At 41.7% G+C, this 15,996-nt stretch overlaps 1 protein-coding gene across 6 annotated transcripts in view; it reads left to right on the top strand.

The window, feature by feature from the left end:
• TMEM178A (transmembrane protein 178A) overlaps positions 1-11,135 on the top strand; it is a 73,610-nt gene extending 62,475 nt beyond the window's left edge. For 5 of the 6 annotated variants that reach the window (XM_032177930.2, XM_032177931.2, XM_032177927.2 and 2 more), the window contains exons 3-4: positions 481-618; positions 10,186-11,135. In XM_032177930.2, coding sequence (XP_032033821.1) covers positions 481-618; positions 10,186-10,427 — 380 coding nt within the window. In that variant the 3' untranslated portion in view covers positions 10,428-11,135. The remainder of the gene's footprint in view (positions 1-480; positions 619-10,185) is intronic. The other variant, XM_032177929.2, reaches the window with a different exon arrangement.
• Positions 11,136-15,996: the final 4,861 nt, after the last annotated feature.

Here is a 15,996-nt window from a genome sequence, read left to right as displayed (position 1 = left end):
CTTTCTCCAAAGCCAGATGAAGTACAGCCACTACCATGGTGGTAACCTACATTTCTTTTTTTTTCCCTTTTAAAATTTCAAGTTTTTTGGGGTACAGATGGTTTTTGGTTAACCTACATTTCTATTGCTCTGTTAAGGCCAACAGAGATATTTCTCAAACCCACCTCACTCTTCGTTTAAGTCATTTGACATCTGTTACTCAGGTCTATCCTGGGCTTGTCCTCTAGTCTGTTCTCCACTTGGTGTGGACTTCTCCATGGACTCAGAGAGGGTAGAGTCTGACCCTCCATTGGTTATACCCCATCAGTCCTCTTACGGAATACCTGGGAAGAGTATTCCCTAAGCCTCCTCGTCCCGTAGGCTCTAAGCCTGTTCATGTAACTTACTAATTTTCACAATGTATACAAAGCCCTAATTCTCTAATTCTTAATGACTTTCCTGAATTCTGACTGTGAATGTCTGTGTCTGTTTTGAGATTAGATTTAAGAAGAATCACTGCTGGCTTCCTGGGCATGGCCGTAGCCGTCCTTCTCTGCGGCTGCATTGTGGCCACAGTCAGTTTCTTCTGGGAGGAGAGCTTGACCCAGCACGTGGCTGGACTCCTGTTCCTCATGACAGGTAGGCTGCATGCCTCAGGCCGTCTGTCCCAGCCAAGGTGAAGGCTGCTCTGCATGCGGCTAGCTAGTGTCGCTTTGTTATCTCCCTGTTAATTTTGTTTTCACTGTTAGAAAAGCAACCAGAAGGTCATTTTGGCTTTGCTGGAAAATACAGAATTTAAGGAAAACAACAGTGTGAGAAATGCATCCTCCATATCCCCATTGTGGCCTGTTAGTAGGTTAGATGGAAGTGTCTTGGGTTTAATCTCTATATGAGCCCAGTCTGTTTTTATGTTGTTCTTTCTTTTTTGTTTTTTGTTTTTTTGAGATGGCATCTCACTCTTGTCACCCAGGCTGGAGTGTAGTGATGCGATCTTGGCCCACTGCAACCTCTGTCTCCTGGGTTCAAGTGATTCTCCTGCCTCAGCCTCCTGAGTAGCTGGGACTACAGGCACGTGCCACCACACCTGGCTAATTTTTGTATTTTTAGTAGGGTTTTACCATGTTGGCCAGGCTGGTCTCGAACTCCTGACCTCAGGTGATCCACCTGCCTCAGCCTCCCAAAGTGCTGGGATTACAGGCAAGAGCCACCACACCCCGCCTTCTGTTCCGTCTTTCATACTGTGCCCCAAACCCTGGCCTGGACTCTTGGCAAACATGGACCATTGCTTATGAGGTGCCCTCAAAGACAGAGGGGGATAGATCAGCACAACCCATGCCCCGGCTGGATGTCAATTCAAAGCATGCTTTAGTGATGGTGTCATTTACACACACAACACTCATTCATTTTACTCCATAGGTATCTTCTGAGGACTTACTATGTACAAGGCACTGCTGTGAGTGCTAAAGACACACAATGAATAAGGCAGGCAAAATCCTTGTTCATTTTTATTGTGGAGAGACATAAACAATGATTTGTGGTAGTGATAAAAGCTGTGAAGGAAAGAAACAGGGTGAAATAGGGACTCAGGCAAGATCTTGCTGAGGTGGCGATTTCTGAGCTAATTCGTGAGAAGCAGCCGGTGGTAGGAAGAGCGTAGCAGACTGAGGAAACCACCAGTGCCAAACCTGAGAGAAGCGGCCAGTGGGGCTGGAGGGAGTGAGGGACAGGATAGTATCACATGAGGTGGGGGAGGTGGGCAGTGGCCAAAGCTTCAGGGCTTTGTTGGTCACGGTGGAGAGCTTGGATTTGAAGCTAAGGGTGACAGACGCCACTAGAAGGTTTGAAGCAAAGGAGTGACTTGATTTTTAAAGAAGGGATTAGAAAGAGTGGGGGTGTGGAGACAGGGCTAGGATTTTTTTGACCAACAGCTAAAGGGTAGTTTTGTCTAAAAAGGTGCCAGGTGCTGAGTTGATGGCTAACACTGACCAAAGGTAGCTTCAGGGAAGAAATCTTTCCTTTCTTCTCCTCCTTCACAGAAAACTCATGTATTAATGATTAGTGAATGCCAAAATAACTGGGCATTAACAGTTTCACACAGTATACTCAGCAACAGAACTAATATTCCCCTAGATAGATAGCCATTTTAAATAGGCTTATTTCCACTTGCCTGGAATTCTGTTATTCAAGTGACTGTGCCTAGATTTTCTAGCACTTCTCACTGTAATGGGTCACTTAATGAAGCCTGCGTTAACAGGAGGCAGCCACACCCCACCGGGGCTGACACTGTTTGCTGACTGTCTGTCTCTGAGGGTTGACAGGTAGGGGGTACTTTGCCCTCTGGCATGTTCAACCACCCTGCAGCCTTAAGGAACCCACATCACAGGCAGGGATCCTTCCTTCTAACTCCCACTCGCCCCTATCCCACTCCACGAAATGGTGCTGCAATTGGCAGTGATCTGGAATGTGGGGCATCATCACCAGCATCCTGGAACATTCAGAAGTCACATGGATCCTGCCTAGTTCTGAGCAGAAAACCAATTTAGGTTTTCTAGGTTTTGGTGAATACACAGTGGCCACCAGGACTGTAGCACAGGGAGGCTAAAATGTTAGTTTCTGAGGTTTTAGAGGAGGATTTGGACCCTCAAGACCCCCACTGGGTTCCTGCCCAAGGGATGCATTTTAAATCCAAATTATAGAGTAAAGCAGACGAGGGCAGCAAAGAATCAGAGAGGACTGCACTGCACAGAGGATTCGTTTACGCCTCTGCTGGGGCTTAATGGTTATTTAAAAATCTCCCCCGTTTTCTTCTCTCCCTTTATTTAAGCCCCCATTTCTCTGACTCTTGTCTCCATAAATATCAAAGAGGTGCAGATGTGTTGCCTCCCAATCCTGGAAAGGCCCCATAACACTCCCCTTGTCAGGAAAATGGGGGATGCTCTGGAGTGGACAAAAGCCTCAGTAGGAGGAGTTTTTAAAGGATACTTTAAATATATGTACTGCCTGAATAGTTTAGTATGCTCTTAGCAAATGAAACAATTGTTAGAACTAAAATAAATTGCAAGACCATGAAAGCCTACTGAGTGCTCCTTGGGAGACTGAGGGGCCAGTCTGGTTTTAAATGATAGGAAGTTGAAGGTTCAATGGCAGATGGGCACAGAGGAGAGGCAGGAGTTTCCTGGGCCAGCTCCACCTCTCCCTGTTCTCAGCCCTTATTTTGGATCCATGTGTGGTTTGTACCTCTGGACCAGAGGAGCTCAGGAGTCCTCAGGATCGAGCACGGGAAGCTCCTACGTAATTGTTAGGCAACATCAAAACAAGCAAAGCAATAGCCACAGCAGAAACCACCACCACCACCACCACCAACAACAACAAAAACCCGAACAATAAACTTGAAGTTTGATGACCAGTTCTGAAGGACTAACAGATACAACCTAACATTGTTAACATTGTTCTGTTGTTTTGTTTTGGTTGCCCAAACAACGTTATTGAAATTAAAGGGGAATCCACTTACAGACCCTTATCACCTGAAAACAAAACAACCTTTTTTCAATATTTCCCTTGTTTTGGACCAAATCTTGCCATGTATTTGCTTCATTGTAAAAAAACAAGAAAGAAAAAGGAAGGAGAAGAAAGGGGAGGGGATGGAAGAGGGGAGAGGAGGAGCATGGAGTGGATATGTTATGCTGGATTCACCTGTTCTGTTGCTGTGGGATTTAGGGGGGTTTGTTTTGTTTTCGTTACTACAAATAATGCCTTGAAATTTCCTTTGCAAACACTGAGACAACCATGTCAATCTATTGCATGAGATAAATTAGCTGTAGAATGTTCACAGGCAGTAGGAGATGAAAGCAAAAAAAGGGTTAAAAGAATCGATTTTAATTAAGCAGAATGTCTTTAGCCACTCAAGTCAGCATCCTTCCCACAGATTTTTGATGCTAAACTTAGCCCCGTCTAATGCTCTGCCATCTTCATTCTGTGCTGAACTTATTAGCTAAACCTTCAAATGAAGAACATCAACCGTGTGACAGGTTGGGCAGTTAAAATGGAAACTCTGAAACGATCTTTCTCCTTCTGCCTTATTGATTGCACACAGACAGGTCTTGATTACCACATGTGACACAGCAGCCCTGCTGACTGTCGATGCACATCTGGAGCCAGGTCTCACCCCCTTTCCTCTTCCCTGGGCCATGCAAGGGTCCTCCCAGAGGGCCAGGGGCAGCCTGCACATCCCCCGTGGGCCTTGAATTTAGACTTTGGATGTCACACCCTCTGAGGTTACACACACACAGGCACAGAAGCATACACAGGTGATTGAGGGAATAAGACCCTCATCTTCCAGCTTTAAGCTTCTGCCCATTACTAGACTATACTGCTTTCAGTGTACTGTGAATGAATATTTCCACCTACATTATTAAGTGATGCATTCTATTAGATGGATATAATAATATATAATTATTATAATTTAAGTTATAAATCTTTTAAAAGGTTATTCAGTGCAACATTTCTAAACACTTTTTTAGGTCTCTGTTGTAGGATTTTTAGTATTTTTTAATTCACCAGGAGTCTTAAAAATTGGATAAAGCTTGGTCCTCCCTTGGTGGGGGTCTCGCTGCTCACCAAATTTGTTCACCTTCACAGGCTGTGCCTTGAGTGGGCAACTGGAAGATCACACACAGCATGAGACACTCCCTTCCTGACAGCAGAGACAGAGAAGACAGAGTCCAGGCAGCCCTAGCAGAGCTCCAGGGACAGTTAACACCCACCCACACTGGTTATTCATTCTTTTGTTTCAATGCATCAAAATTTTTTTTAAAAAAAGACTCAACCATGGTAGGTGTATTGAATTCTCTAGATTATCCATTGATTATGACATGAAACTACAGGTCCATGATACTTTTTCTATAACCTTGGGAGCCAGGTGTGTTTTGTAATTCAGGTTTTAAAAAATTTTATTTTAGAAGAGTAACACGGCGCATATATCCTGTTATTTAACACCCTCTGCAAGGTCTGGGGTGGCATCTTGAAATCAAATACATTAACATTCCTGTAGCTAAACATATGAATACTCACACTAAATGGGATCAATAAGAACTAGAATAGCCTATGTCAGACCAGGCCAGGGTTTGCCACTACAGAGATTGCTTCAATCTTTCAGAAAAAAATTGGATACTTTTGGGATTTAGGAATTGCAGTGTGTGTGTGTGTGTGTGTGTGTGTGTGTGTGTGTGTGTGTTTGTGTAAGAGTTTGTTTCTCTCTGTTAGTTCTGCCAGTCAGTTAGGACAATATAGGAATGGCTTTTTGAGTAATCTGTGTGCAAACTAGCATGAGGTATTTGAAGGAAGACCAAAGAGATCAGAACGATGGGCAGGCCATCTTTTGAAGGAGGAGGGGAAAAAAATCAATGTTTATGCCTTTGGGTGTTGTAGTTACATTATTTATCAAGCAGGCTAAACAGGGTGAAGCAACTTCCACTCCTTTCAGTCTTTTAAGCACATTGAAAAACGGTGGTCAAAAGAGTGGGCCCCGTTACCCTAATTACATCTTACCAGCCGGCACCATGAAGATTTTAGGGTAGGAAATTAGGTTGATGATTGTAGGGATGATAGCATAAATTTACTTCTGTCCTGATGTGAAAATATCCCTTCTAGCCCTATAATTCTGTGATATCGTGGTATCCTCTAATTAGGAATATTGGCAGAAAACCTTTTAATATTTTATAAGAAAAGTAGTTGCATGCAGCGCTTGTCAGGAAACCAGTAATTTATTCACTTTTTTGAAGATGCTGCCAGCAGTAGTAAGGACCAAGCTCAGGACTCAGTAACCTCTCTCTCTCTCTGGGGGCCACCAGCTGGCTGAAGAGTATCAGCTAGGCAGGGGAGAAGTGGAAAGGAAGGGAAAGCGTCAGAGAAGAATGGAGGAGAGGCCACCTTTCTCCCCGTGGATCTTCAGGAAGGACCATTAGATTTTGAACTTTCTGAATGCAGAGGTGATACCTTATTAATCCTTCCATACTCCTTTCACATACCTTGCATTAATTAGATTGCTGCCAATGAAAATGCAGCATTATCAGAAATAACTTGCTATATAGGTAATCCCTACTTGGGATAATTTGTGATGAACTGACTCTTAAGTTGGTAGAACTTAATGTATTAAAGAATTCAGTTTCGTTCAGGTTTTCTTCACTCCATGTGCTCACTCCATGCAGAACTTACGGGAAGTCTAAGAGATCCCTATGAGATGCATACAGGAAAGTGGAGTGGAGAGAGTGCTTGAAGTTCCTGACCACATCAATGTTGAACTGAGTCCAGCTGTGACCAAAAAGAGCTCATGAAATTAAACTATCTCTAATATACCAGAACTAGGCTTGGGACATGGTAGATACTTGATAAATAATTGCTGAATAACTTATTGAGTAACACTTAGAATAGTACAATCTTGCAAAAACCTATAAAAAAGCTAAAAATATATTTCATGCATGAGTACACACACACACATACACACACGTGTGGAACGTTACGGGCTGAGTTGTGTCCCCTCAAATACATTTGTTGATGTCTTTGTCCCCTACCTCAGAACATGACAATATTTGGGATCGGGTCTTTAAAGAGAAAATTAAGTTAAAATGAAGTGATATGGATGGGCCCTAACTAAATATGACTGGTGTCCTTATAAGGAGATTTGATCATGGTGACAGAGGAGAGACTATGTGAAGACACAGGGAGAAGATGGCCATTGACAAGCCAAGGAGAGAGTCCTCAGTTAAAAAGCCAACCCTGCTGACACCTTGATCTTAGACTATAGCCTCTACAATTGTGAGAAAACAAATTTCTGTTGTTTTCAGCCACCCAGTCTGTGGTACTTGGTTATGGCAGCTCTGGCGAACTCACACATACGAGTACTATAAGACATGTATGTGGAACCTGAAATAGAATTCCACACTCTCAACATTGACCTAAAGCTATTAATCCAGCTGCAAGTTAAGAATGCTTTCATCATTTCAAACAACTCTTTTTCTTGATGTCTTTGAATTTAGGATTTTTTGTTTTGTTTTTAAAAATATCTTAAATGGGTTAGGCTTCTTTTACAAAAGCTTGTTGGAAAAGTTGGAAACAATGCTTCTCTCCTCTTAGTACATTTCCTTGTAATCATCACACATTCCTGCCCATCTCCCAAATCATAGTGGTGGCAGCTATGCATGTGCAAACATTCTTAGAAATGCGAGGTCTGAAAATGAAGAGCTCCTAGATATGGTTTTCTTGTCATTCTTTCCTGCCCTGCTTTCCTCTTACTAAGAACAACTTCGAGAGCACTTTGGAAGGAGAAGAGATATTACAGAAGGGCAAGCTATAGGGGCATTTGTGGGAAGGGGGATGGACAGAGAGGGGACGTATTTTTGGGCTGATAGGCCTCCTTTCCACCATGCTCAGCTGAATGAATAAAGGCAACAAGAAATAAAACAAGTCTGCATCAAAGTTTGATGTGTGCCCTGTTCCAAAAACACTTAACTGGCCTAAGATGCCACTTAAATTAATACAAATAAATAAAGTAAGACAAAGGGACACTCAGGTTTCCAAGGCAAGATGGATCCAAGAGTGAGATTAGAAGCCAAAAGCATGCCATGAAATCCCATACTTTTGCTCATGGTGGGCTATAGATTTAGCTTTAGGGAGCTTCAGTGCTCTGGCAACTTGGATAAAGAAAAATTCTATTAATGACATCATTCCCAGTGTCCATGAGGTAAGCACAAATCAATTCCCCAGGAAAAGCACAACCATCCATGACATTGAGAGCAGAGAGAAATCATTCTGGTTAAATCCTCAGATTAGATTGTTTCTTGTAATTCTTTTCTATTCAGTATGAACCGGTGATGTAATGATAGATGTCATGTCATCAAAAGCAATTTTATGGGGTTGGCAGGGGACAGGAGCTAATAAAAGAAATGTTAAGTGTAAAATCAGAGGGAGTATATACAGAAAGGTAGATACATAGGGCATTCCATTTTCATTTAATTGCATAAGCCGAGTACTAGATTCACTAGGAAGTTTTAATAAATGATCTTGTTTCATGTTTCATTTTGGAATAACAGAATCACAGAAATTTGACACTCTTAGGGACTTCAGTAATCAAGTTTCCCACTCTTTTTTTCCCTAGATGAAGAAACCAAGGCTCAGAGAGGTTGGGTAATTTCCAGTTTGCACAGTGTTTAGTAGAGCTGGAAACTAGAATACTTATTTCTCACATCCCAACCCAACGCACTTGGACATCAAAGGATGCTTAAAAGTCTAGGTTTGAACTCAAGCTTTCATAGGTCATTAAAACCATGTTACTTGTAAAAATGCTTGCTTTTAGGCATTCAGCTGTGTGCAAACAGCTAAATGCAGAATAAAGTTGTTTTTCCTGGGAAGAGGTCATTGTTCTATTATTCTATTTTACTTGTTGATGCTCCAAAGATTATTTTTTTCTAACTGCCTATTGTTCTATTACCAGCATTTATTAAAAGGGCTTTGTTATATATAAAAACTGCCTTTGTTTTGGTGCCAGTGAAAACATTTGTGTAGATCTAAGAACACTTGCTTTTCACAAGGTTTGAGAAAAGTGGAGTATTCTTTTTTGAATGGTCCATTACTTTATGAGAGAATTATTTCCATCTTGATTTTTCAGTTTGAGAACTCAAAGTGATATGTTTGCTATAATAAATTGGAGCAAGAAGTCAGAAGAAAAGATTTTACCCTTTTTAGTAAAACAGAATCACTTTAGAGTTTAAATGCAGAATTAAGCAAAGAGTAGGAAATATCAAATTATCTCAGATCAAGTGTCCTTTTAATTTAGAACATTTATTGTCTAAATGCACATTTGGAAGAGGATTCAGGCAGTGTGCTCTTACATGATTTGAATGGAGGCAGAATTCTAACATTTTAAAGATGGCATTAAGGTGGTCTTTATTTCTTCCAAATTGCTGCCTGCCTTGAATTTGTTTTTCTGCTAGCGTTTCTAATCTCCAAAGCTATAGGTTAAAAAAGGGTGGTGGGTGGGGGGCGGGGAGCTTTGAATGGGTTGGAGAGGTAATCTGCTACTTTCAGCTCTCTCTTTTCAGTTTCAAAATCTGTGTCTCTGTTTCCAGTGGAGATGCTACATGTATCCCTAAGGATGCCAAAGGAATTTTCCAGCCAATAAATGTTACCTCCGTTGTATACAGGGATAAACCAGACTATGAAGAAGAGATGTGTAGGATTCAGACAGAACTGGACATTCTGATACTTGATTGGGTGCCAGTTTCTGTTTTTATTACTCACCACATTCTGATCCTCTGCCTATCCAAAAGGAGCATCTTGAGGGTCCATTGTGGTGGAATAGAAGCACCTATATCCACATGAATTGAGTACTAAAAATCCTGTGTTTGGGGCTTATGAAGCATTTTTAAAATCAGTCCTGATTTTAGTGTTGCAGAAGGAAAATTACACACACATGGATTGGTCTAAAAAGCAAAGTTTTGGGTCTGTCCATGTTCCTTATGTCACTCCAATTGCCTCCATTTTGAATGGTTGAAGTGGATGATCTCCTTGCTCAGCTATTTTACATCAATTCCATATTGTTGGACTTAATGTATACTATTTAAAAGCATTCATTCATTGAAAAAAACCATTTGTAGAGGCCCTGGTATATGTAAGACTGTGCCTTAACAAAAAAGATTTAGCTACTTGTGTGAATTCATCTAAAATATTATTTAAGGCAACATGATAAATATTTATGATAATGTAAATTGAAAAAGAAAGCAGATGTTGTATAATGATTACAACAAAATAACTGTATGAAATTAGGTAGAGAGCGAAGGAAAATGAAAACCATTTTGTGCTTGATTTGAGTGATTATAGAAGTTTTTCTCTTAAAAATAGAACTTTTATTGTTTTCAAGAATTCAAAAATGAATTCCAATATATATAACCATTTGAATTAGATAATTCTGAATAATTCAGGTTATCAGAATTTTCCTGTCTTTTTCGCTCCTGCATCTCTAGGGTCTGGCACACAGAAGTTTTGCCAATGTTTGTCAAATGAATTAATTCAAGTAAAATAATTATGGATCATTTGTGAATTTGGAGTGACTGCCTCAGTAGTTGATCTGATTTTCATAAAGGCCTGTCTGGCATTTGTCTTGTAACGGGCAAACTTTAACTAATCATTCTGTTCTCTTTGTATTATTTATAGGGATATTTTGCACCATTTCCCTCTGTACTTATGCAGCCAGTATCTCTTATGATTTGAACCGGCTCCCAAAGCTAATTTATAGCCTGCCTGCTGATGTGGAACATGGTTACAGCTGGTCCATCTTTTGCGCCTGGTGCAGTTTAGGCTTTATTGTGGCAGCTGGAGGTCTCTGCATCGCTTATCCGTTTATTAGCCGGACCAAGATTGCACAGCTAAAGTCTGGCAGAGACTCCACGGTATGACTGTCCGCACTGGGCCTGTCCACAGTGCGAGTGACTCCTGAGGGGAACGGCGCGGAGTTCAGGATTCCAAGCACAAAGCGGTCTTTTACATTCCAACCTGTTGCCTGCCAGCCCTTTCTGGATTACTGATAGAAAATCATGCAAAACCTCCCAACCTTTCTAAGGACAAGACTACTGTGGATTCAAGTGCTTTAATGACTATTTATGTGTTGACTGTGAGAATAGGGAGCAGTGCCATGGGACATTTCTAGGTGTAGAGAAAGAAGAAACTGCAATGGAAAAATTTGTATGATTTCCATTTGTTTCAGAAAGTTTGTATGTAACAATTACCTGAGAGTCATTTCTACTTGCAAAAGGATTCGTAACAAAGCGAGTATAATTTTCTTGTCACTGTATCATGCTTGTAAATTTTAATGCAGCATCTTCAGAACTTGTCCTGATGGTGTCTTATTGTGTCAGCACCAAATATTTGTGCATTATTTGTGGATGTTCCTTGTCACAGGAAGATTCTTCTTCTGTTGCCTTATTTTTTTTTTTTTTTTTAAGTCTCCGTCTTTGGACTGGAATCAAAATAATAAGATAAACCGATCAAACATGCTTAAAGAGCTAACTCATGACACTATGCAGTATTGTTTGAAGACCTGTTGTTCAACCTCTGTCTCTTTATGTTAACTGGATTTCTGCATTAAATGACTGCCCCCTTGTTAATCCGGGTGTGTTTTCCTATGTCTTTTAGCTGTGTCAACAGGTCTCCCTAGCCATAAGGACAGATGAAAACTCTTGTTGTTTTAATAAGACTCTTATTAAGACTTAATTGCTTCATTTCAATTAGGTTGGGCATTATTATCTTTTGTAGCAACCACACACTTGCTATTGACAAAAGATGTCATTTTCAAACTTGTTTTTAAACCTTCCTATACTATTTAAAACTTTCTTCTCCTTCTCGTTCTCCTTTTCTCTTTTTCCCCGCTCTCCCTCTTCCTCCCCTGTTGACCATCTGCCTGGTATGTATTCAGTCACAAGGATACATGGTCTCTGTTTTTGTTCTCGGACCTCCTAAAGCAGCGATTTTCAACCTTGGCTGCTCAGAGTCACCTGGTGAAGTCTTCAGCTGTACCTAAATGGGGCCTCACCCCAAACCAATTAACTCAGAATATCCACAGCTGGGCCTAGGCTTGAGCATTTTTGAAAAAACATCCCAGATGATTCTGATACACAGCTGCGATTGACAGCCACTCGTTTGGGCCAGAATTGTGGTTATCTCCTCAGCTACTAACAAAGCGAACTCACTTATTTAGCACTTACTACGTGCCAGTAACTGGGCTGTGGCGTTATTTCACATAATCCTCTCCAACGCTCTATGAGGTAAGTGCTGTTATTTTATGTTACTCATAAGCTGAGGATCAGACTCAAAACATTCGCTTCATTTTTTTTTCTCAATCCTTTTCATCTGTGTGGGTTTGGGACAACAGTTAAAGTTCTTCCGTTGTGTTCTCTTATCTTTCAGCAGAGGGTAGGGCACTTGCTGACGTCTAAGCTTTTCCTTTTAACTCCAACCCTTATTCCCAATTCTACACACAATGTAGGATAAAGATGGCCTGTAAAATACAAGACGCCATTCCAGAAGTAAGATGGTGTTTCAGATTTTAATTTTATAAAAGATTCTTTTCTTTCTTCTTTATAAAAACTGATTTAGTCCTCATAAAAGGAAAATGAACATCTACTCCCAAAGAATAGAATCTGATTTCCAAGTGACAGTGTCCACATATTGTCATGTAAGGGCCGAAAGGGGTCAGAGGATGCCGGTGACCACACCAGCTCTGGCTCCGTGGCTCCAGGCATAGCACAGGCTCATGAGTATATTCACGGGCACTCTCTCAGGCCTTTTAATATACTGGTCCCTCTGGATGAGATCAGAGATGTATAGAAAGGGGCAATTATTTTCAAAGCAGGAGAGCTCTTTCTTTGAGGTCTTCTTTAAAGATCCCCATAGAAGATGTCAAGACTCTTGGACATTTATATTCCAACCAGCAAAGCAGTGTCTGAGTGAGTAACTTTTGAAGTTTTCTAGGGGTTTGAGGTGAGAGTGGAAGAAAGCCTCACGGTGGCAGGAGGTTGAAGGGTTCACACACCAGAAAGATTTGCCCCAAAGCCAGGGGAGTTCACTTGGGGTTCAAACGAGTGCTGGCAAGGACTGAGGCTCCCTGCCTTCCAGCCAAAGTGAGCTCGAAGCAACCAACGTGCCAGGCCAAGGTTCCTCGCTTTCTACTTACCGTCACGCAAGTGTGGGCAAATGTTGCCAGTGCTGGGCATTTGGCCCTGAGTCCTTGGGCTTTTCTTAGGAGCTTTTTCTTAACTGGCTTGTGAATGAAGAATGATTGAAATGATTGCACAGTACTGTGCAGGACAGAATAATTTATTGAGATCCTTTGTTCTATGTTCTCTCTGTCCCACACACCCCCCTTTTTAACAGCCTTGTCCTTGGTTTATTTGCTGTATTAGAACCAGTGTTGTCCATTCTCGGGAAAGCCTCCCTCGTCTTTCAAGGACCACCATGGACCCTCGATAATCAAGATTTCCCAGGATATGGGAAACCTCCATAGAACATAATAGTCCCCATAACATTTCTTATATAGTCAACAAATATTTACTGAATGGCTATTATGTGCTCACATTCTAGCACTTGGGAAACATTAATGAAGCAAAACAGACAAAGGTTTTTGCCCTGGTAAAGCTTATGTTCTAGAAAAATGCAGTGAAGGACAAAAAAAATTAAGGTTACTCTTTTTGGCCCTAAATTGTTTTATAAGTCCAGGGTTAAAGTTACTCAGTTACTAAAATAAGTTTCTTTTAAATTACATTCCCATTGGCTGTGCATTTCATACTTCACAACATTCTCCTTATTTGAATCTAGCCCTGGCAAGTTAAAAAGATACTAACTCTTTTTGCGGGGGTGGGGGGGTGCCTCTTAAAGATTTCTTATTCGAAATGGAAGTCTGAGAATGACAAAAGTGTGCCCCACAGTTGAGCTACAGGGAATAAAAACCTGGGAACCCAGAACTCAGGTGAATGGGGGCCCACGAGCTCAAAATATACCACCTGGTGGAGGCTGGCGCAGGTGGGATACTCACGCTGCCTAGGCACCCACCCACTCCAGGTCTTTGCTCAGGCTCTTTCCTCTGCATGACACCCCCTCCTCTGCCTGGCTTATTCTGACTTTTCCTTGTGTCTCAGCTTCTACACAACACTCCCGGACACCTTCCTCAAACAGGCTGCACGGCTTCAACCCCTTTCCTGACCAGTTACGCTCTGCACGCGAATTGCCTGGCAACCCATAACCAGATCGTAGACTCTTTCAAGGAGGAATCTGTGCCTTGTCCCGGTGCTCAACCCACCCAGTGCCTGGTACACCGCAGGTGCTCTTAAATCTTTGTGGAATCAATAAATGGATTCAGAGTCACAGATAAACTCTTTTCTTCCCTGGACAGAGCTGACTCCCTTAGCACCAATTTTAGGGAGCCCATAAAAATATATACAGTAGTCTGATGAGGCTAAATGGAAAGAGAATATAGCTTGGCAAGCAAGGAAGCCTCATTAGAATAATTAAAGGGACTATTAACCCAAACCAACCTAGACATAACTTATAATGTGTTATGAACTACTATGGAACATTTATTTGATGGCTCAAACATTGTTAGTAACCTCAATATGGTTCTACACCTCAATTTAAAGTGTTCTCATTTATGTGCGTGTGTGTTTTAAATCTCTAATTGGAATTCTGAAAGGAATGCTTCAGAAATGACTTCCTTTGAATGCAAATAGCTATCCTGACGAAGAACACATTTAAATTGCATATGAATTTCTCTGGGGCCTTGCCCTTTGACTGGAAGAAGAGGAAGTTTTCTGTGCTGCATGCACGACAACCACAAATGCTTGAAGATGCTCAGGGCACCCAATTGCCTACTGGGAACTTGGCTATGCAATACATGTTCCTCCTAATATGCAACCTGTATTTTGCCAGGAATCAAAGCAACATTTCTGATTGTCCTAAAACATTAGAATATGTCTGCATGGAGCCCCTGTAAGAGGAAAACAGATTGGCTGGTTATAAAATAAGATAGCATTTTTTCTGTTTTTATTTCCAATTTTTTTCTCCCCTTCAGCATTCACTGTAAAATACTGCCTGCCGCTATAAGGTTTGGCTATGCTTGGTTTCTCTCAGGTCTCTAAGTGAATGTTTTGCAGAGAGGAAGGAGACAGGACCATGGGTCTAGAGCAGAAAGAACAAGGGAACAGTGGTGCAGGTGAGGTTGCCAAGATAGGCAGAGGCTTGCTGGTCACAGTAAAGAGTCTGGGTTTTACTCTGGTAATTGAAAACAAACGGCCTAAAAAAGGATAATGATGTGATCTGATTTCCACTTTAGGACGATCAGTTGGCCAGGTGTGGTGGATCACACCTGTAATTCCAGTGTTTTGGAAGGCTGAGGCTGGAGGATCTCTTGAGTCCAGGTGTTTGAGACTAGGCTCGGCAAATAGATCCTGTCTCTATAAAAACTTTTTTTTTTTTTTTTTTGAGAAAGGAGTCTCGCTCTTTCACCCAGGCTGGAGTGCAGTGGCGCAATCTCGGCTCACTGCAGGCTCCGTCCCCCAGGGTTCACGCCATTCTCCTGCCTCAGCCTCCCGTGTAGCTGGGACTACAGGCGTCCGCCACCTCACCTGGCTAATTTTTTGTATTTTTAGTAGAGACGGGGTTTCACCGTGGTCTCGATCTCCTGACCTCGTGATCCGCCCGCCTTGGCCTCCCAAAGTGCTGGGATTACAGGCGTGAGCCACCGCGCCTGGCCTATAAAAACATTTTTAAAATTAGCCGAGTGTGGTGGTACATGCCTCCAGGCTTAGCTACTCGGCAGGCTGGGGCAGGAGGATTGCTTGAGTTTAGAAGCTATTGAGCTATTATTACACCACTGCACTGCACTCCAGCCTGGGTGACAGAGTGAGACCAGTCTCAAAAAAAAAAAAAAAAACAAAAACAAAACAACAACAACAAAAAACAGTGTTGCCACTGCTGCCGGATGGAGAATGGATTTAAAGAGGCACCACTAGAGGAGAAGAACCCAGTTAGGAAGGAGGATGTTGCACAGGAACCCAGGAGACAAAATTGTGCCTGGATGGAGAGGGTGGTGATGAAAATGCAGAGGAGTAGGTGGACATACTTTAGAGATGGAATTGATTTGCTGGTAAGTTACATGGAGGTGGGGAAAGAAGGGAAGTTAAGGATGACACTTAAAGAATTTGTAGAGTTAGGTTAATTACTAAGGAAACTGCTTGTATCAAAAAGGAGATAAAATAATTTGGGAAAAGGGAGAAAGAAAAAATTGCTGTTTTATGGTTAACTCAGCGTCATATAGGATAGCGTTTATTTAATGGAGACTGGAATTGAAAATTGTAGTTGAGAAAATATCAATGGCCCAAATGCTCCTTCTTGCTAATTGACCCAGCTGCCAGCCAATTCCTCTTTGATTTCCAGTTGTTTTCCAGAAGTTGTGCATCTAAGACCTGAAAATAGTGT

Source organism: Hylobates moloch, unplaced genomic scaffold (genome assembly GCF_009828535.3).
Source record: "Hylobates moloch isolate HMO894 unplaced genomic scaffold, HMol_V3 SCAFFOLD_15, whole genome shotgun sequence".
Classification (NCBI taxonomy): Eukaryota; Metazoa; Chordata; class Mammalia; order Primates; family Hylobatidae; genus Hylobates; species Hylobates moloch.
This window is presented reverse-complemented; position numbering and strand designations above follow the sequence as displayed.